Source organism: Coptis chinensis, chromosome 6 (assembly GCF_015680905.1).
Source record: "Coptis chinensis isolate HL-2020 chromosome 6, ASM1568090v1, whole genome shotgun sequence".
NCBI lineage: Eukaryota > Viridiplantae > Streptophyta > Magnoliopsida > Ranunculales > Ranunculaceae > Coptis > Coptis chinensis.
In genome coordinates this window covers 74098201-74120252 of record NC_141461.1, presented here as the reverse complement: position 1 = coordinate 74120252, position 22052 = coordinate 74098201, and the positions used below count along the sequence as shown (strand labels likewise).

The 22052-nt window shown below is 38.8% G+C and overlaps 1 protein-coding gene across 1 annotated transcript; it reads right to left on the bottom strand.

Annotated features, from left to right (window-relative positions):
- Positions 1 to 455: 455 nt before the first annotated feature.
- LOC147494422 (subtilisin-like protease SBT5.3) lies at positions 456 to 9484 on the bottom strand. The gene is made up of 5 exons (XM_086568136.1): positions 9370 to 9484; positions 8848 to 9049; positions 6611 to 7098; positions 1138 to 1440; positions 456 to 770 (listed from the first exon to the last, which is right to left on the bottom strand). Exons 1-5 carry the CDS (start codon positions 9454 to 9456, stop codon positions 456 to 458), a joined length of 1395 nt encoding a protein of 464 aa, XP_086424262.1. The 5' UTR covers positions 9457 to 9484.
- Positions 9485 to 22052: the final 12568 nt, after the last annotated feature.

Below are 22052 nucleotides of genomic sequence, written 5' to 3'. Positions count from 1 at the left end.
CTAAGTATCAATTTTTAAGAACCTCTAAACTAAACAAGTTGTATTTGGAAAGAAAACTCATATTACAACCCTAACTCACTCTTCTCTCTCTCTTTTCACTCTTTCTTTTTCTTTCCTCCCTTCTTACTGTGCGACCTCCCCCTCTTTCTGTCCTCATGCGCTTCTTTTTATACCCCTTCCCTTCGGTTCTGGATCATCCATCTGTCCACTCATCTGTTGGCTCTCCTCTTCGCCGTACCTAGGCCACGTCCGCAATCTAGGGTTCTGTGGCTATGTTCTCCTGCTCCCCAGGGTAGCTTACTAAGCTGCCTTCCCCTCCTTGTCCCGCTGATTTGGTCTCCTTTCCTCTATTGGGACGCCCCAATCCAAATCGTCCATCTCTCCCTCCATCCTTTGGTTCATCTTATAGCCGTACCAGTGCCACGTCCGCGGTCTAAGGTTTCGCGGACATGATCCTATACTCCCCAGCCTTCCCTGTTACACTGCATCCCCTTTCGTCTTTGACCAAGTGGGGTAGTCGCAATATCGGATGGTTTAAGTGCTTCAACATCATCATCGCTAGCTTCTTTATCAGTCTCAATACCCTCTTTATCAGTCTCAACCACATCATTGTCAGTTTCAATGGCAGCCTTAGAAGTAATTATATTCTCATCACCAGAATTAAGTTTATATCGATCAATAAGATCTTGAGGAAGATAGGGCCTGAAACTCTTCATGGTGGTGATACAATAATCCATGTTTTCATCAGCTTCAGCCAAATTGAGATTGGCCTGGGTTATATGGGCTAAGAGCTATGTTTTTTCTTTTTCATATTTAGATTGACATCACGCTATGTTTTCATTTTCTTCACCAACTGGGCGTTCTCCTCAACAATTTTTTTCAAATCATCAATAGTAGCCTTTTTATCTGTGGTGGTGAGAGCATGTTTTTTCTTTTCCTTTTCAAAAGAATGTTGGAGGCGTTCATTATCCATCTTCAGTTTTTCATTTTCTTCCCTATAATGGCGGAAGGTAGCCATATCGGTCTCGAATTGACTGACATCAGCAACTTTAAATTGCAATCAAGAATACAGAAAATGGGTGCATTATAAATAATGGTCAAACAGTTATAAGGGCAAGGCAAAAAGTATATACGTACCTTTTCAAGCGAAGTACACATGATTTGGAATCGTTTAGTGATCAAAATTTCAGCCATTGTTGTTCGATCTCGAGGAAGAATGGTGTTCAGCACAATTGCCTCACCGAGTCTAGGTGTCGGAGGCTCAGCAAATAAAGAAGAAGATTTTAGAACCCTCCGATTATTGTGGAGAACCAGGTCTAGCATAAAAACCTCAGCAGAAGAGGAGGAAGCATGAGATTTAGGTTGAGCATTAGTATGATCAGTTGAGGGAGCAACAAGGTGTTTAGCTGGCACCGAGGCAGGTGTTGTAGATGTTGTAGTCTTCAAAAATTTTGACGTCTCAACATTAGGCAACAATTAAGCTGTAGAGCATTGTTTCCTTTTCTTCTGATGCTGATGAGTGTTGGCATGCTTTTCTTTGGAGTTAGTGGGAGCCTGGGAGGAGCTACCTCTAATTGATTTTTTCGAGGACAGAAAATTGTAGGTTGCACTTTTATTCCCACGGGGGATTAGAGAGGCCATATCTGTGTACAATAAGCAGTGGTGATCAAACACATCTGGCGAAAGTGGATAATTATAGAAGTCTGGAACTTCTTGTTTGATTTTTGGAAAAAGATCTTCAATCATAGCAAAGCCATTAATTATGTAATCAAAATAGCATTGAGAAGTGTTACGAGGTAATTCAGAGAAACCAAAAGTGTTTCTAAACATTTTTTCAGAAGAACAAGGCTATAATAAACATGGAGCAGTTTGGGAAGGTGAAGGATCTTGACTTCTAAGCACACTACTTTTTAAAGTATACAAAAGAGCAAGATAATTGTCGACATCTTGTAAGACGACACTCGAGATTGGATTTCCATATTTATCAGTACCAGTTCTAACAATTATTTCTTCGTCAGTGCCTTTCAGAAGCTCCATTACTCTAGTAGAATCTCCATGACTTCTCAAAGTGGCAGGTCTTAGCATTGAAACAATGGCACAAATATAGGACAATCAGATAAAAGGTCCGAGATGGAATGTCGGAAAACTTTTTAAGATAGTCGTAATAGGTAACTTACCTCCAAGATTAAACACATGGTGCACCAAAGAAGGAACAACGATAGGTCTGGATGATTCCCATTGGCCAGAAATGATGAAAGGATAAAGAGGCCATCTACAGTCGCTATCCCTGTTCACTCTTATGATACCTTGTCGGTTGCTCCTCTTCTTGGGATAAAAGTAACCAGTAGGAAATGATGGGCCAGTTTTGGGTTTTTCCGTACGTTCAACAAAGGTATAATGATTCAGAATATCGACAAGCCTAAGTTTGTGGGATCTCTGCATGATGGGGTCAAGATGGGCATTATAGTAGTTGCAAATATACATCAATCTCCAAAAGTTGCCCATGCCTTGGCCCGGAGAGAGGTTCAAATGGTTCAATACCTCTCGATCGAGGTCGGTCAAGGGGAGTCGTAAACCAGCAGCTAGTTGCCCAACACTGATTATGATTGACTAGGCATCACCACTTTGGCATTTGGTCCCTTTCCTACCTCCAACATAATGTCAAAGAGTGACAGTATTTGGTATCTGATATGCAGTTCTAACTATTTCTAGGTTGGGTTTTTTTGGGAAGTTGGGATTCAAACCTCTACTCCATATGTTGTTATCTTCCATAATTTTACGCTCTGATTCCGAGGTCACAGTCTCAAAAGGGTGGCATGGTATGCCAGCAGCAAGCTACGTTGGTTGCCATGCTGGTTCATCGATATCAGTCCTTTGTGATGTCGCAGATGAGGAGGAAGACTTGATTCTATCATTGGTAAGTCTAACTAACCCAATTTTTTATTAGAATCATATCCCTTATCAGTACTGCTATCATTATACTCCGTACAATTATATATTATAGTATTTATTACACACGTATCGAGATTTTGAGGTGGCGGTGATGGTGTTCGAGGTGATGTGTTTTGTCTCAAAAGCATACGTTCTTGACGTCGAAGCCAGGATCGTTTTGAAATGGTTCGCCTAAAATTTACACAATAAGTTTTTCTCCTAGCCATACTGAAACAGATCAAAATATATAATTCAAAATTTTAACTAGTACAACAGTAGTAAATATAAAACGTTCGAGTTCAAACCCTAACCCTAGACCTATTAATTTAAGAAAGAGATGAGAAACAGACACGGGTTTGGAGAGAAACTGATAGAATAAAAATTAAGAAGTTCATAATAATAAATATGCGTGACTAACCTGTTAATTTTGTAGAAGTTTTTAGGTACTTCAAGATCTATCAACGAGTAAATACAAACCGAAGCTTTTGGGAGATTTGGTAATGGCGGTGGGGTTTTGTATGTTTAAGTTTTGCAAATAATTGAAGAGAGAGAAAATGACAGCAAGTTTATATACTGACAAATTGGGCACGATTTTTCATTTCCAAATAGTAACCGCTTGAGTTTTTGAATTTCAATTTTCTAAATTTGATTTTTCGCAGTTTATTCTCGAAACATTCAAATTTTCGAGTTTGAAATTTGAAAGTTTCAAGAGGGGGCGATGTCGTGGGCAAATATCATCAGGACGATATTTCTGTCCGTAATTCCATAACTAACTCGAGATATGTCTATTAGTTTCATATGTTGCAGGTTTGAGCGGGAAGAAAAGAAGGAAGAAGAAGATGGACACGCGTCATGATCTAATTGGATCAAAGCTAATTGAAAACATTATATAAAGACTGGATCAGGAGAAAGAAAGGTCATTCAAAGTTTCCCACAAAAAATATTGTAAACTGGAGAGAAAGAAAGAGAGTTTGTAACTGCCATTAGAGATCAATAAGATTTTACTCAGTTCATATCAAATCCTTCTTCGATCTTAATACATCAACATGTTCATCTACAACTACACACTTGATTACTACATCAACGACCTAACGAGAGAGGGTGACTCTGTATGTGCATATATTTATTCTCCAATTATACATGTCAGTGCTTTAGACGAAAATCCACCTAATGATGACCAAGTGGCACGTGACAACTCTAATGTGGCAAAGGAGCTATAATTAAGCACCTCATGGCCGACTGCAATTTATTTATCAGTAATGTAAAGTGGTTACTTATGTGCCTTGATGCGTCGATCACTATGTATCATTCTCAACAAATAGGAAGAGAGAATCAATAATATGTCTCTTCCTCTGCCCCACTCTTCTTCTACTTGGGTTACCATTAACACCCACTCATCTGGACCATTGGAAACCATTATCGATTGATACAAAAAATCTCTTCTTTGTGGACGTAGGCTCAAAACATGATGAACCACGAAAATTATTGTCTTCTCAATTCTTTTTCTTTCGGCACTTCTTACTTAGCAAATAATTATGTTAGTGTAAGGCCTAATTGATTCTTCTTTTGGCTCAATTTTGTACATTTACAAGAATATAATTAAGTTTTCTAGTTTCTAGTTAATGAGATACCAAGTTGTAGATGGGAAAACAAGTGCCCAAAGATAACAATTTGTGAGAAGGTAAAGAAGTATATTAGGAGATGATTTTATTAATCCTTGATTACAAGCCATTAGACCTTTTTAGCGTACATATAGAGACTTGTCACTTAAATAGAAATAAAAACCAATATATCCTAAACTTTCTTAATCTAGAATTTAATTCTACGATATATTTTCTATACACCATATATTTGATATTGATAACATATTGTCTGGGTCAATTATTTGTCTGTATATTAAACCCCAACTCATAATAACTTATTGTATGGGTCAATTATTTGTTTAATAATATAGAATAATCATAGCTTTTATGTTTTGGTAGATTTTGGTACTTAAATTGTGAAAATGTTTAGTAAAATCTCACATTTTAGCATGTAAAAGAGATCGAAATATAGCTAGCTAACTAGGTAGCAAAAACCCTTTAATATAGTCCAAGAGAATCCCATTGGAAGCTCAAAAAGGACCAAGTCAAGACTTCTACGTTGGTTCAACTCAAGTCATTCTTTTGTAAAACCAAGGCCCAATTTTTCCATATCGACCAATATATCGAACCCCCAAAAAACCAAAATATATCGGTCTATATCGATATATCAAAGATACCAACTTTTTTAGTGAAACAGTCAAAATGTCGATATATATCATAAATATCGCCGATATATAATGATATAAGTTGGAAATATCGGTCAACAGTCAACAAGATTGGTCAAACAATCAACAAGTCAAACAAAGTCAATTGATATATATATATAACATATATCGGATATATCGCCGATATATCGATATATGCAATATATACCGGTCCGAACAATATATCTCATTGATATATCACATTATTTCCATATCGAGTACCTCAAAATCAAAGATATATTGATGATATATTGATATTTCGACCGATATTTTTGGCCTTGGGTAAAACTAAGTCAATATGTTCAGAAACAAAAAGTTGTGCTTGAATCTTGTGAAATTCACAAAACCGTAGTTCTACTTGGGACATGTGACATATCAAAACGATTAACGCGACAAGCTCTATGCAATAGTATATAACTTCACACAACTTGTTAGCTGGGGTCTTCGAGGTCCGAATTTGATCAGGTCCTTTTTGGTCGTCATTAATCCTAGAAATTTTGGTTTTCTAAGAGAAGGTTCTAGATCGAATTGAGTGTTTAATTTAGCAAGCAAATTATAGGACTTCTAAGAAAGATATAGATAAGATTTCAGGTTAGATAAGATATATTTATTGATCTAAAAGTGAATGTATCATGACTTCTTGTAATCTATGTAAACTCTCCCTTTCACCTATAAAAGGGGAAGAGTAAAACTATATTTTCATATCTCATTCTAGGGGTAACACTCTAATTGGAGGGATTAAATGAAATACCAAAACGAAATTTAATATTTTAATTCGTAATTAAATTTAATGCAGTAGAGTTATTAATTAATCCCTTTTATTAATTAATTATTCTAGTCATATAGAGATAGAAACTAGATAATAAGGGGTAGTGAAATATGTAGTTTCATATATAGATTTAGTTTTCCTATATTTCACTATGCATGTTCTTAGTTCTCTAGAGATAATTTACTAAAGAACAATGAATAATTACTAATTGGTTGTTTATTACTCATTAGTTGCATTTGATTAAATAAGTTTTTATTATTGAAAGAATCTCAGGTTGGAGTTTGATTTATCCATCTTCTATATATCATTGAAAAAAAGATAATAAAAAAGTAATCAAACTTATTTAAATGATAGAAGATGGATACAAATTATATCATTTATATTCAAATAATTTCTATCATTTAATCAACTTATATCAGATAATACAAATTCAACTTATATCAGATATTAAGTATTCAAATTAATATTGTCAAATCTTATATATTCTCATTCATTCCGTTTTTGACAACAATTCCATACTACTCGTCTCATTATGTATACTTTATTAGAAGGAGATGAAATAAATTTTCACTTATGCTGCTTTCACAACAATAGGACTTGTTACATTATGTGTATGATCAGACCATACGAGCTTTCCAAACACGTAATGATTTGGTTCTCAGATCTTTCTTTGCCCGGAAAGTAAGCGTGAAATTCTTTTCTTCACCAATCTCCTTGAATAGTAAGCTATCTGGTGTAATAGTGACATAAATTCCATGTGGTTCTTCAATATAGGCACTATAATTCCCTGGAGTACCAATATTTTTAACAGTACGACTTACAGCGATTGACCCAGATAAGTTGGGGACTGTGATTGACGGGTAGTTGAAGTTTAATAGATTGTAGTGATTGGGACACTGAAATGGTTGTTTAGAAAGTTTCGATAAGTGAGCGGCATTGATATTTTGCTGGGTACATAGAAATCTTAAGTAATCCTCAAATGTCAAATCATAGACTAAACCAGGATCTGTTGCATTTTGGGGCATAATGTGGCCTGCACCCATGTCGAATGGCGTCGCCGGCTTTCCGTTGTGATCTTTAATTGGTTGATTTGTGTTATCAATTGTACTTGCTGAGGATAAAAAAGAAGAATTTGTAAGTAATGGATAAAATGTTAAACGTTAAATTAAAACTGTACGTGAAGGCACATTGAATCGATTCTTTTATGCATCAAGACATACTACCCTTTCAAAAGAGCGGATACAAATACTATACTTTTCATAATTCTACCCCTGTAAGGACGGTTTAGATCTTCCTAGAATAAATATAGTATATTATTAATACTAGAATTGTCAAAGTAATTGAAATTATTAGGGTTTGAAAGAAACTTAGAATCAATTCCCCTTTCTACGTAGTGCAAGCTGAGCTAGTAAAACGGTTAGATCGACCATAAAATTACATGGTTTTTTATGCGACATATTGGACACATATGTTCAAACAAATTTGTCACTCCCACTATTTTTTAACTAGTATGATGTACGCACATTGTGCGTGTTATACAGTACATGCTTGTAAACACACACACACACACAACTATACATGGGACCCGCATGTGGGCCCACAATATAATTATTAGTTTAAAAAATTCGTTTGGAATTTCGATTAGAAAATGTTGAAATTTATTCAAAATTTCTTCTGGTAATTTAAAATATAAAACTGTCAAAATTTAGGTTTAAGACAATAGTAAATGCAAATTTCTATAAGGGCAAATCTGGAAAAAAAATGACCAAGAGTCACACATAAAAAGTTATTAAAGTACTATTGTAATATTGTAGGTGGAGGTGGATGTGATTTTTAAAGTAGTAAAAATATGAAATCTATAATCAATATTTATGTTTTTTTCTTGGCTCTTTAATTTTATCATGTTTTTTGCTACCAAGGATCGCCAAATATAAGGCGTGTTAATTAGTTAAAGCATCTTAGTAGTGATGCACAACAATATGCAAAATAATTAAGCACACCCTTACTCTTGAATCTTTAACAACATTACATTTAAATTGCAGTAAAGGCAAAAGCATAATGACATTCATTAGTATATATATCCCTACATATGAAAATGCTACTGATCTAATGCACCGTTAGTTGGGATTTTTTTGTTAGATTCAACTTTTTTTAAAATTCTTTTAACTTCGTTTCCACTCAAGATAAATATAAATTTTTAGGTCTGAAAGTAAGAAAGGTTTTTTGCAACTTTGTACCTTAACATCAGCAAATAAGGACTCTGAACATGGAAATGGAGAGAGTTATTATTGAAAAATGAAAACTAGTAACTTCACACCTGCGGTGCTCGTGTGTATGCCTCCAAAACAATGTAGAATTTTCATAGTGGCAATTTCCATAATTTAGTGGGTTTGCACATGTGATTATGTAACAATGGGTCCCACTTTCTCCACATGTAAAAAACTGAAAAAGTAGCCGATTAAAGACAAATTATGATCCCTACTTTTTTTAAAAGTAGGTTCAATACCATGTACAATCATATTTTTATCCTTTTCCACCATGCAAATTACTGTTTTTTTTTTTATTGGTATAGTAATGTAGTTCAAAGGAAAGAGTGAGGATACAATCAGAAAAATAATGTATATTGTCTGATAATTTGTGCATTTGAATAAGGATTCTTTACGAACTAATATGTCTAATTATGTTTTAGCCCTTAGCTTTAATTCAAAATACCATATCCATTGTGTTTTGAGTATTGTAAATATTATGAAAAAAATAAGAGAAGTAAATATTGGAAAAGAAAATGTTCGTGGAGTGGAGTGGAAATAACACGGTAGGCGGAGGAAGATTTTTTACAGAAATCGGATGCAATTGTACTAACCTGTGGTAATTATTGCAGAATGAATCATTGCAGGGCTCCAATCGGGATATAGTGCCTTAAGCTGACCAGCGACACCTGCCACATGAGGTGCTGCCATTGATGTGCCACTACTAAATTTGTAAGTGGGACCTGGTGGAGTCGTTCCCGATGTGTCATTTGTTGATGCAGCTAAAATACTCGTACCAGGTGCAATGACGTCGGGCTGAAATGTATCAAAATTAGTAAGCTAAATTGAGACATGGAATTTCTCGCTTCTCACACAACAGCATGTAACTTGTGTTAACTTGAAGTTTTCGATAAGATGTACGTTTTCATGATTTCCGCATCATTTTTGTTATTCTTTTTGAGTTTTCGAGTAATTATGATTGGGATGAGCAGTAATTATTTCACGCATTGAGACATGTTTGGCCGCAACTAAAATACTCGTACTCGTTTGCAAGATTATTATTTAAGGAGAGGAACTTTAGTATAAAAAAATAAATATAAAAGAGAAATAAAAACTAATGAAAAAATGCAACGAACCTTGAGAATCTCTGCTGTTATGCTATTAGGTCCTCGACTTGAGTATGAGCCAACTATTGGTGCTGTCTTTGTACCGACTTCTGTCATCACTGGTGTAATATAACCCACTGGTGACCTGTTATAGGTCAATGTGATTCAAAATGCAATATAAAAATATAAATAAATTAAAATAAATAAATAAATAAAATTAAGGGATGTTTTGCTTCTAGGCCTACTCTTTATGGTGTTATTAGGCTTCTTTCTTCTTATTTTCAAACATTAGGTTTATATCCTACTTCGAACTCTTGATTTCGAGTTGACTGAGTTGACGGTTATGTTTTTGGGTTAATTTTAGATACCCCTGTTTGATTTTTTTTTTTTTTTTTTTTTTTTTTTTTTTTTTGAGATACCCCCTATTTTGAAAATCGAGAGACATATCTCTGCAACTAACATCTCCCAACTCAGTTAAGTTAACTCACTAATCGAGAGATCTTTTTTCACCAATGAGTTTTGAGATTTTACATTTTTTTTTATCTTAGTTTAGGGTTATGGCTTGACCCTAACCTATAGTAAAATTTCAAGAAAATTGATCTTCATTGTCTTCCATTACATATGATTGTAATCTCATCTATATGAGGGACAAAGTAATTACAACCCACATGTAAAGTCCTGAATTATTATTAAGGGTATTTTTGTAAATTTCATATCAACTCTAGGGCCGTTTTGTAAATTGGTCGTCGGGTTTATTTTTCAACCATACGTAACTTACTGAAACTTAACTCCGACTCATAAGTCACGTTAGGTAAGCGATCCATATACGAAAATTTGACAAAAGGCCGGTTAGCGGTTTTCGTCGTGCGAAGCTGGCACGAGTTAACAGCTTACGCGCAGGAGTGAGTTATTATTATAGCCTGCGGAGAGATAGAATATGGAAGATTAAATTTAGCGGGATGAGCCGGAGAAATAATTACGACGCGACGTCAAATTCGTTAGTGGTTAGGAGTCTAAGTAGGACGTTAAGTCTAATTAGGATATATTGGGCTTGGGCCTAAATATATCGCGGCCCAAATAGAAAAAACGAAAATCGCGAAACATGAAAAAAATCGGCCCAAACAAAAATCGCACCCAACTTCATCTTCTTCTCCAATTTCGCTACTTTTCAAAACCCTAGGAGAGAGAGAGACCTAATCCTCTCAATTCCCATCGATTCTACCACAATCCTTCACACTCCAACCTAGAAACACTACACTAAAAAGTAATCTCATCGAAATTCGAGCGCATTCAAGCTTAAACCGGTGGAATCAGCGGGCGACAAAGTGAGTGAATTCCTCTCCAATCAATTCAAACCCACGAATTCGAACAACCAATCACTAACAACAGTGAATTCAAGTGTGGAGACTCGCAAAAAAATTCGGATTTTGCCGTAACACAGCGGAAGGTGAGTTAGTTTCGCCTCAATCAAATAATTTGAACTCGATTTCGTTCTATTGGGTTGTATTGATGAAGGATGATTGAAATTGGGTGGTTGTTAGGTCGACAGCAGCTGTGGGAGGAGACAAAGTGGGCGATTTTGGTGGAGCAGCAAGCTAGGAGCGATTTTCGCTTGCTGACTCGGTAAGAATTGCTATATTCACTTTAATTTAAAGAAGTTATGTTAGTCTAAACTTGGTTAGGATTTGATTCAAGAATGCACTTCCATTGATAAGAAACACACTAAGAATTGTAATTAGATTTGATATGAACCAAGAGGGTGGAATGGGTTGTAGTGGAAATTTGGAATTGGATTGGGATCTTATTACAAATGGAAATTGTGTGGGATGGGAGGAGAGTGAATACGAAACATCTAAAGGGGTTAAGTTACTGAGAAAATATATGTAAGAACTGAAATGGTTTCAGAAGTCGATCGCCCGACAGTTAAATCTGTCGGTATTCTGTAACGGTTTGTGGTGGCCTATAGCAGTTTAGAACAAAACTTTTGGGTAACTGGAAGGGTAGTACGTTAATAATTACTTTAGTGGTTAATATAATCAACGAGTAATTATTTCTCTCGACTTATGTTGAAAGGAAATATTAATTGTCTTCTTCGGGTTCTAATAGATTTACGATTGGGCTTATCTGATGTTATAGGAGTGATCTCGAGTGAATTTGATTAAGTGGGCTTGATTCGGTTAAGTGGGCTGGAGGAGAACGGAGCTTGCTAAGGTAGGAACCTACATCCCAATATATAGTCTGCTTATTTTCATGCATGATTTGAATTGTTTAAATTGGAAATAGATAGTTTGTGTATCAACCATGCATGTATATATGATATTCATGTTTTGCATTGTATTTCCTCGCTATAAACTATATATATAGATAGCTTTCGTGTGAAATGGGTTTTCTGTAAAATCGGGGTAGCGAGGGATTGTTTCTTTGTTAAAAGTGAAAACTGGTTTTGGGAAAGGTTCGCGTCTCTTGTCTCAGTAAGGAGACAGAGAGATGGATTTTGAAATGCGGGTAAGGATTACCCGGTTGTTTGTAATTAGGCGCGAGGTTCTGGATTTTTCCCGGAATGGGTGTTGTTATTTACGATGATTCGCCGTTTGGGAATCATCGGTTGTTATTTACTATGACTGGCCCGTTTGGGAGTCATAGGTTGTTCTACTCGAGGATGGGAAATCCAGGAACTCACACCTACATAATCAACAGTTTTAAAAGAAAAACTACATAGGTAACTAGAGTATTTAAAAATAATCGGTAATATGAGTATATATATATAGATATTACTATGTTTATCATGAGGGGATTTAGAAAAGGAATTGTGAATTCCTATAAAGAAGGAACTGTTGTCGATTTCGGAGACAGATTCATTTCTAGGATTCCAACCGGTGTGGTGTACACCTTCGAGGTGGTGGGCCACCTTTAAAGGGATGCATCACCGGATGTAGTCGGGAATTCCTTTTCTACTTTTCTAGATAACCATGCTTTGCGTGTCAATATTTGTATGGTGATTAGCTTGTGTGGGGTTACATGCTACCTCGATGAGGTTTAGGCGAGTGAGAGTTTAGTTTAGTCCACTCTGGATGTGTCGATCCCGGTCTGCGGTCGTCGAACGGTTGACCACCGTAAGTTAGGTGACAGCCCGTATGGGGGTCGCGGGTCACGTGGCCCACCCGAGCCCTAAAGGCTTTGGGGATTTTGTGTGTGTACGAACATAACAACGGCATTTCATCTCCCTGCGGGTAAAATCAGGAAAACAACGGTGCATGGTTCATTAATCGGGAAGTACTCGAACCGAGATTGCCTCGCGGATCGGGCCGAGTACCGTCGTACCCTCACCATTCTAATAGGATGCCGGGTCACAATAGTTGTATGATGATTGTGAAAACTCTATTTTAAATATCAATGAAGCATGTCGAGATGATTTACGCTAGTTAGTGATGTATATATACATAGTCACAATATTTGAATACTATTATAGAAACCCCGCATGTTTCAAATGTTTTCTATAAGTAGACTATTTATTGGCTATGTGCGTTTTCATGGGCATAGTTGTTTGCTCATCCTACTTAACATTTCATTTGAGCGGTTAGAGAGGAGGCTTTTCCTAACCCTAGCGATGAGGGTTATGGGGATTTGGGAGGATTCCCCTTACGCTTGACGAGAGACGAGTCAAGTTTATATTTTCAATGTATAGAGATAAGCTAGGTTATTCTTTTGTTTGTATATAATGAGCATAGCTCTTTTCTTTTGGTTGTATAGTAAAGAGGCTAGTTCATTTGGTTGTATATATCCGAAAGCTAGGCCATTTTGATGTAATATTTGATGTATTTAAGTAGCAGTTTTATACTTACATAGTTGGTGGATGGGATTTGATGTTGTTGGAAGGTTGTAGTTAGGATTCGAGGTTTATGTCCGAGTTATGATGAGGTTTATAATAGGTTTTAGGGTTTACGAATGTCGATCAAACAAAGGAAACTCTGCCGAAATTTCGGTAGAATCGGGATAGGTGTCTGCCTCGAGATTCATTCCAAGTCCTCGGGATGTGTGTTGGGTCTCGGGTGACGATTGTAAAAACGTGGTATCGAGGCGCCCACTATTAGATCCGTCCGAGTCAGAAGTGGGGACTCGTCGCGACGCTGCTTTTGAAAGTTTCATCGGAACCCGATAAATCCTAGATACACTACCCCTAGTTAGTACGTTAAGCGTTAATAATAGCTTAGCAATGTCGAGACGTCGTACGGTTAGTCGTCTTGTCACAGCGGAGAGCGGACAAGAGTCAGAAAAATTTGACGAATCGGACACCATTAGGTCGGAATGAATTTTCATTTCGAGGTGCAAGCGCGACCGACTCGCGCAAGCCTTACTCGAGCGACACGCCATATCTTGAAATTTACCGGCTCATTCGTGCATGTGAGCTCCATAGTAGGGCGCCTACGATTCTTGCATAATTTTGAGAACTCTCTCTCTAATGTATCATACACTGAGTTGGCTCTTTGTGTATGTGCAGAATAGTCACCATGGATCCGGAAAGTACTAGTGGTGATGATGCTACGGATCGTGGTCGGGAGGACCGAATGGATAGGCTCCTCGCTATGATGAATCAAATGGCTCAAGCACAAAATGAGATGAGAGCTGAGATCGAAAGTTTGAGGGCTAGTCGGAACGAGCCCCAACCTCTTTTAGCATCCGCTGTTACTCCACCTGGTGTAACACCAGAGGTAGCATCCCCAACCGTAGCGAGAGTTGAGGAGTTCAGGCCACCAGTGCAAAGTCAATCAGGTTTTCTGCTGGCAAATTTCATAAGGTTACGTTCACCTGAATTTGTGGGGTCTTCTGAGGTTAAAGTAGCCGAAGACTGGTTGCTAGACATGTCGAGTATGCTAGACTCTATGATGTGTACTGATGTGGAACGGGTCACTTTGGCTGCCTTCATGCTTAGAGGTGAAGCCAAACACTGGTGGATCAGTGTTAAGGACATGGAGACGTTTCCTATGAGTTGGGCTAAGTTTGAGGAACTCTTCCTTTTGAGGTATGTTACAGAGGCGGCGAGAGATAAGAAGCGAGTAGAATTCCTCAAGTTAGAACAAGGAAACATGACAGTGGGGCAGTATGAAGAGAAATTCACTGTTCTTTCACGATATGGGAAGGAGTTGATTTCCACAGAAAAAGCTAAGGCTAGGAAATTCATTGACGGGCTGAAACCGTATATGCAGAGCAAGATGTCGGTCCTTCAGATTGATTCTTATGCTGAGGCTGTGAGAAGGGCTCAAGGTATTGAAAGAGTGGATGATCAGTTATTGCTACAGAGGCAAGAGGTTGGAAGGGTAAGACAGTCGGCATCTCAGGGTAGGCAGGATACGGGAAAGAGGCAGGTTTACCAAGGTAGTGGTTCAGGGTCACAACAGATGTATAGGCCAATCATTCAGCAGGCACCACAGTGGAGGGCACCAGCGGTACACAGGGGTTTGAATGTGGTTAGGCCAGCACAGAGTCTACCAGTTGCGAGACCGATGAGTGGATCACAGAGGCCACCGAGGGTACCTGCTCCTTCTCAGACCAGAGCACCAGTGCAGAATTTGAGGCCTCAGGGTCAGAGAGCTAGATTGCAATCTGTAATACCCCAGAGTACACAGTCGGGGAGAGAGAGTGTAGTCTGCTATAGTTGCGGTGAAGCTGGGCATATCAAGCGGTTTTGTCCCAACTCCACTTCAGGGGTGGAACAGAGACCACAGGGCAAGGTGTATTATCTAGTGCCAGAGGAAGAAGTTGTGGATCCTGCATCAGTCCAAGAGGAAGCCACGGTATATAATGCTATGGGGGCAGATATCAGCACTACCGATCAAGTGGTTGAAGGTATGATATGTCTGTTTACACATAATGTGCATGTCCTGTTTGATACGGGTGCTACTCATTCTTTCATTGCTAAAAATATGGTGGAGATTCTTGGTTTGGATGTAGTTAATACCGGGAGGAAGCTTATTCTATCTACTCCTCTAGGAAAGAAAACTATGTTCTTTGAAGTGTGTCACCATTGTGTGATAAAGATAGGTGATAGGGAAATGATAGTCGATCTAACGGTGATGGACCTAAAAGATTTCCATGTCATCGTAGGGATGGATTTGTTAGGGAAGTATCATGCCCATGTAGATTGTTTTGCCAAGACAGTGACGCTTAGAGTACCGGGACAGCCTGAGGTTGTGTTTGAGGGATTAGAAATACGGTATCTCGAAAGTGGTGAAGGCCAAGTCCGACTTCAAGTATGATAGATAATGGATTGTTAGCTGGTCTTAGTCTCCAAGGGCCGAAGTTCGAATCTTCCGAGCTTGTTCCTGTAGTTAGTGAGTTTGTGACAGTGTTCCCAGATGCATTGCCGGGATTGCCTCCCTGGCGTGAGATAGATTTTGTAATAGATCTAATGCCGGGAACGTCGCCTATTTCGATGATTCCTTATCGAATGGCTCCTCTCGAAATGAGAGAACTCAAGTCCCAATTAGATGAATTGAAAAGATTGGGGTTTATAAGGGAAAGTCAGTCACCTTGGGGAGCACCGGTGTTATTTGTGAAGAAGAAGGATGGGTCATTTCGGCTATGTGTGGATTATCGGAAGCTGAATAATGTGACTATCAAGAACAAATATCCGTTGCCTAGGATTAATGACCTGTTCGATCAGTTAAGGGGTGCCAAGTATTTCTCGAAGATAGATCTCAGAACAGGCTACCATCAGATGAGAATTTGAGAAGAAGATATACAGAAGACAGCTTTCCGCACACGGCTAGGGCATTTTGAGTTTTTGGTGTTACCATTTGGATTGACAAATGCTCCAGCTGCATTTATGGATCTCATGCACCGAGTGATGTGGAAATACTTAGATCAATTTGTTATCGTATTCATAGATGACATCTTGATTTATTCCAAGACTAGGGCTGAACACAAGGAACACTTGAGGATTGTCTTCCAAACATTAGTTGATCATCAGCTTTATGCCAAGTTCAGCAAGTGTGAGTTCTGGTTGAATGAAATGAGGTTCTTAGGGCATGTTGTATCGGAGAATGGAATCAAAGTTGATCGTTCAAAGATAGAGGCAGTGAATAATTGGCCGAGACCGACGTCAGCGACGGAAATCAGGAGTTTCTTGGGATTGGCAGGGTATTACCGTCGTTTTGTAGAAGGATTCTCTAGCATAGCGTCGTCCTTAACTAGATTGACACAGAAGGATGGGAAGTTTGAATGGACGGAGGCATGCGAAAAAGCTTTCCAAGAGCTAAAGACGCGATTGGTAACAGCGCCAGTTTTGACTATTCCAGATCCGGAGAAGAGCTATGTGATTTATACTGATGCCTCTAACACTGGGTTAGGATGTGTCTTAATGCAAGAAGGCCAAGTGATAGCGTATGCGTCTAGACAATTGAATGCCCATGAGAAGAATTATCCTACTCATGACTTGGAGTTAGCGGCGATTATCCATGCTCTAAAGATATGGAGGCATTATGTGTATGGTGAGAAGTTTGAGATATTCTCTGATCACAAGAGTCTCAAGTACTTGTTCTCGCATAAAGATTTGAATATGAGGCAGAGGAGATGGGTTGAGTACATGGAGGACTATACGTTCTCATTGCAATACCATCCGGGTAAAGCAAATGTAGTTGCAGATGCATTGAGTAGGAAGCGAGAACATGTCTGTGCTCAGATGATGATGAAGGAGTGGCAATTGCTGGAGTCTGCTGCTTCTTATGGTTTCGAGATCACGGGAAATGGAGGTGGAGATCCTCATAAGTGCTGTTATTTAGCACAGATGACAGTGACGGCAGAAAACACCTTGGTTCAGGAGATTGTGGATGCTCAGAATACATCGAGGGATGGACCTAGGTACCGAGGATATGTGGATAATGCTGAGGATGTTGATTGGGAAAAATCCGGAGATGGAAGCATCAGATTCAGAGGAAGAATTTGGGTGCCTTTTGATCACTCCTTGCGGAATAATATCTTGAGTGAAGCCCATAGATCGAAGTATACCATTCATCCTGGCGGTACCAAAATGTACAGAGATCTGCGTCGTCAGTTTTGGTGGCCGGGCATGAAGCGACACATTGCAGAATATGTTAAGAAGTGTGCCACATGCCAACAGGTGAAAGCTGAACACCATAGACCACCTGGTCTTCTTAAACCTCTGGAGATTCCGGAATGGAAGTGGGAGAATATAACCATGGATTTTGTATCTGGGTTACCGAGGACCAGTGAGGGAATGGATTCTATATGGGTCATTGTTGATAGACTAACCAAGTTTGCCCATTTCATACCTGTTAAGACTACTTACTCTGCTGAAAAGCTAAGTAGAATCTACATGTCAGATGTACTGAGGTTGCATGGGGCACCATTATCTATAATTTCAGATAGAGGTACTCAATTTACCGGTTCATTTTGGAGAAGTCTTCAAAGGAATTGGGGACCAAACTGAAATTCATCTGACATTTCATCCATGAACCGATGGGCAATCGGAAAGAGTCATCCAAATTATAGAGGATATGCTCGGGCTTGCGTGCTTGATTTTGGGGGTAGTTGGAAGACTCATTTGGCATTGGCTGAGTTTGCTTTTACAACAACAGTTACCAATCTAGTATTGGTATGGCACCGCTTGAAGAAGCGTTGTATGGCAGACCTTGCGGAGAACACCCTCTCCGTTGGACTGAAACCGGAGATAGTATTATGTTGGGGCCGAGATGGTTAGTGACACCACCGAGAAGATTAGAGTGATAATGAATCGGTTGCTCACAGCCGTGAGTCGTCGAAAAGCTATGCAGATAGCGTAGACGCCCCTTGGAATTTTATGAAGGCTGACGGGGTATTTTCGAAAGTATCTCGAAGAAGGGCATTCAGAGGTTCGAATGAAAGGAAACTTGCACCTAGATATGTGGGACCATTCCTGATTATTCAGAAGATCTCTGAGCTAGCTTATAAGCTCGAGCTACTAGAAAGGCTATCACGTGTCCATAACGTGTTCCATATCTCGATGCTACGCAAGTATGAGCTGGATCCACTACATGTTGTCGATTTGGAATCGTTGGAGTTGGAAGAAGACATTACCTATCCGGAAGGGCCAGTCCAGATCCTAGATGCGAGAGAGAAGAGATTGAGGTCCAAGGTCATTCCATTGGTAAAGGTCTTATGGAGAAATCACAATGTAGAGGAAGCAACATGGGAGAAAGAAGCCGATATGAGGCAACAATATCCAGAATTGTTCGAGCAATAAGGTATGATTTAATTTCGAGGACGAAATTTTCTTTTAAGGAGGGTAGGATGTAAAGTCCTGAATTATTATTAAGGGTATTTTTGTAAATTTCATATCAACTCTAGGGCCGTTCTGTAAATTGGTCGTCGGGTTTATTTTTCAACCATACGTAACTTACTGAAACTTAACTCCGACTCATAAGTCACGTTAGGTAAGCGATCCATATCACTAAAAATTTGACAAAAGGCGGTTAGCGGTTTTCGTCTTGGCCGGGCACGAAAGTTAACAACTTACGCGAGGAGTGAGTTATTATTATAGCCTGCGGAGAGATAGAATATGGAAGATTAAATTTAGCGGGATGAGCCGGAGAAATAATTACGACGCGACGTCAAATTCGTTAGTGGTTAGGAGTCTAAGTAAGACGTTAAGTCTAATTAGGATATATTGGGCTTGGGCCTAAATATATCGCGCCCAAATAGAAAAAAAAACGAAAATCGCGAAACATGAAAAAAATCGGCCCAAACAAAAATCGCACCCAACTTCATCTTCTTCTCCAATTTCGCTACTTTTCAAAACCCTAGGAGAGAGAGAGACCTAATCCTCTCAATTCCCATCGATTCTACCACAATCCTTCACACTCCAACCTAGAAACACTACACTAAAGTAATCTACTAGAAATTCGAGCGTACCAAGCGAAACCGAAGTGGAATCGCGGCGACAGTGAGTGAATTCCTCTCCAATCAATTCAAACCCACGAATTCGAACAACCAATCACTAACAACAGTGAATTCAAGTGTGGAGACTCGCAAAAAAATTCGGATTTTTGTCGTAAACACGGTAGGAAGGTGAGAGTTAGTTTAGCCTCAATCAAATAATTTGAACTCGATTTCGTTCTATTGGGTTGTATTGATGAAGGATGATTGAAATTGGGTGGTTGTTAGGGTCATGGAAGGTGTGGGAGGAGACAAAGTGGGCGATTTTGGTGGAGCAAACAAGCTAGGAGCGATTTTAAACTCGAATTCGGTAAGAATTGCTATATTCACTTTAATTTAAAGAAGTTATGTTAGTCTAAACTTGGTTAGGATTTGATTCAAGAATGCACCCATTGATAAGAAAAACATGCAAAGAATTGTAATTAGATTTGATATGAACCAAGAGGGTGGAATGGGTTGTAGTGGAAATTTGGAATTGGATTGGGATCTTATTACAAATGGAAATTGTGTGGGATGGGAGGAGAGTGAATACTGAAGCATCTAAAGGGTTAAGTTTGAGAAAATATATGTAAGAACTGAAATGGCTCAGAAGTCGGACCGACGGGCAATGATCTGTCGGATTCTCAGAACGGTTTTGGTGGCCTATAGCAGTTTAGAACAAAACTTTTGGGTAATGGAAGGGTAGTCGACGCTAATAATTACTTTAGTGGTTAATATAATCAACGAGTAATTATTTTCTCGAACTTATGTTGAAAGGAAATATTAATTGTCTTCTTCGGTTCTAATAGATTTACGATTGGGCTTATCTGATGTTATAGGAGTGATCTCGAGTGAATTTGATTAAGTGGGCTTGATTCGGTTAAGTGGGCTGGAGGAGAACGGAGCTTGCTAAGGTAGGAACCTACATCCCAATATATAGTCTGCTTATTTTCATGCATGATTTGAATTGCTTAAATTGGAAATAGATAGTTTGTGTATCAACCATGCATGTATATATGATATTCATGTTTTGCATTGTATTTCCTCGCTATAAACTATATATATAGATAGCTTTCGTGTGAAATGGGTTTTCTGTAAAATCGGGGTAGTGAGGGATTGTTTCTTTGTTAAAAGTGGAAAACTGGTTTTGGGAAAGGTTCGCGTCTCTTGTCTCAGTAAGGAGACAGAGAGATGGATTTTGAAATGCGGGTAAGGATTACCCGGTTGTTTGTAATTAGGCGCGAGGTTCTGGATTTTTCCCGGAATGGGTGTTGTTATTTACGATGATTCGCCGTTTGGGAATCATCGGTTGTTATTTACTATGACTGGCCCGTTTGGGAGTCATAGGTTGTTCTACTCGAGGATGGAAAATCCAGGAACTCACACCTACATAATCAACAGTTTTAAAAGAAAAACTACATAGGTAACTAGAGTATTTGAAAATAATCGGTAATATGAGTATATATATATAGATATTACTATGTTTATCACGAGGGGATTTAGAAAAGGAATTGTGAATTCCTATAAAGAAGGAACTGTTGTCGCATTTCCGGAGACGGCAGTTCGCTCTAGGATTCCAACTGTGGTGTACACCTTTCGAGGTGGTGGGCCACCTTTAAAGGGATGCATCTTTGGATGTAGTCGGGAATTCCTTTTCTACTTTTCTAGATAATAACCATGCTTGTGCGACGCGGTCATTTGTATGGTGATTAGCTTGTGTGGGGTTACATGCTACCTCGATGAGGTTTAGACGCGAGGAGTGAGAGTTTAGTCCACTCCTGGATGTGTGTCAGGATCCTGAGCAGTCTGCAGTCGTCGAACGGTTGACCACCGTAAGTTAGGTGACAGCCCGTATGGGGGTCGTGGTCACAGGGCCCACCTGAGCCCTAAAAGCTTTGGGGATTTTGTGTGTACGAACACAACAACGGCATTTCATCTCCCTGCCGGTAAAATCAGGAAAACAACGGTGCATGGTTCACACTGGGAAGTACTGAACCGAGATTGCCTGTGACTGGGGCTGAGTACCAGTCGTACCCTCACCATTCTAATAGGATGCAGCGGTCACAATAGTTGTATGATGATTGTGAAAACTCTATTTTAAATATCAATGAAGCATGTCGAGATGATTTCTGCTAGTTAGTGATGTATATATACATAGTCACAATATTTGAATACTATTATAGAAACCCTGCATGTTTCAAATGTTTTCTATAAGTAGACTATTTATTGGCTATGTGCGTTTCTACTGGGCATAGTTGTTTGCTCATCCTACTTAACATTTCAGACGAGCCAGTTGCAGAGGAGGCTTTTCCTAACCCTAGCGATGAGGGTTATGGGGATTTGGGAGGATTCCCTTACGCTTGACGAGAGAGAGACGAGTCAAAGTTTATATTTGGTCGTGATAGAGATAAGCTAGGTTATTCTTTGTTGTATATAATGAGCATAGCTCTTTTCTTTTGGTTGTATAGTAAGAGGCTAGTTCATTTGGTTGTATATATGGTGAGCTAGGCCATTTTGATGTAATATTTGATGTATTTAAGTAGCAGTTATACTTACATAGTTGGTGGATGGGATTTGATGTTGTTGGAAGGTTGTAGTTAGGATTCCAGGTTTATGACAGGTTTATGACAGGTTTTAGGGTTTACGAATGTCGATCAAACAAAGGAAACTCTGCCGAAATTTCGATAGAATCGGGATAGGTGTCTGCCTCGAGATTCATTCCAAGTCCTCGGGATATGTGTTGGGTCTCGGGGCGTGACACCACACAACCACTTCAAGTAGCTAGATAATTTGATGGTCTATTG

Excerpts from the sequence above, each read along its gene's own strand:
- LOC147494422 (XM_086568136.1), bottom strand. The coding sequence starts at position 9,456 with ATGACAGAAGTCGGTACAAAGACAGCACCAATAGTTGGCTCATACTCA. Across the intron at positions 9,050-9,369 it reads TAACAGCAGAGATTCTCAAG|CCCGACGTCATTGCACCTGG; the intron begins GTTCGTTGCATT and ends GATACATTTCAG. Across the intron at positions 7,099-8,847 it reads TTCTGCAATAATTACCACAG|CAAGTACAATTGATAACACA; the intron begins GTTAGTACAATT and ends TTTTATCCTCAG.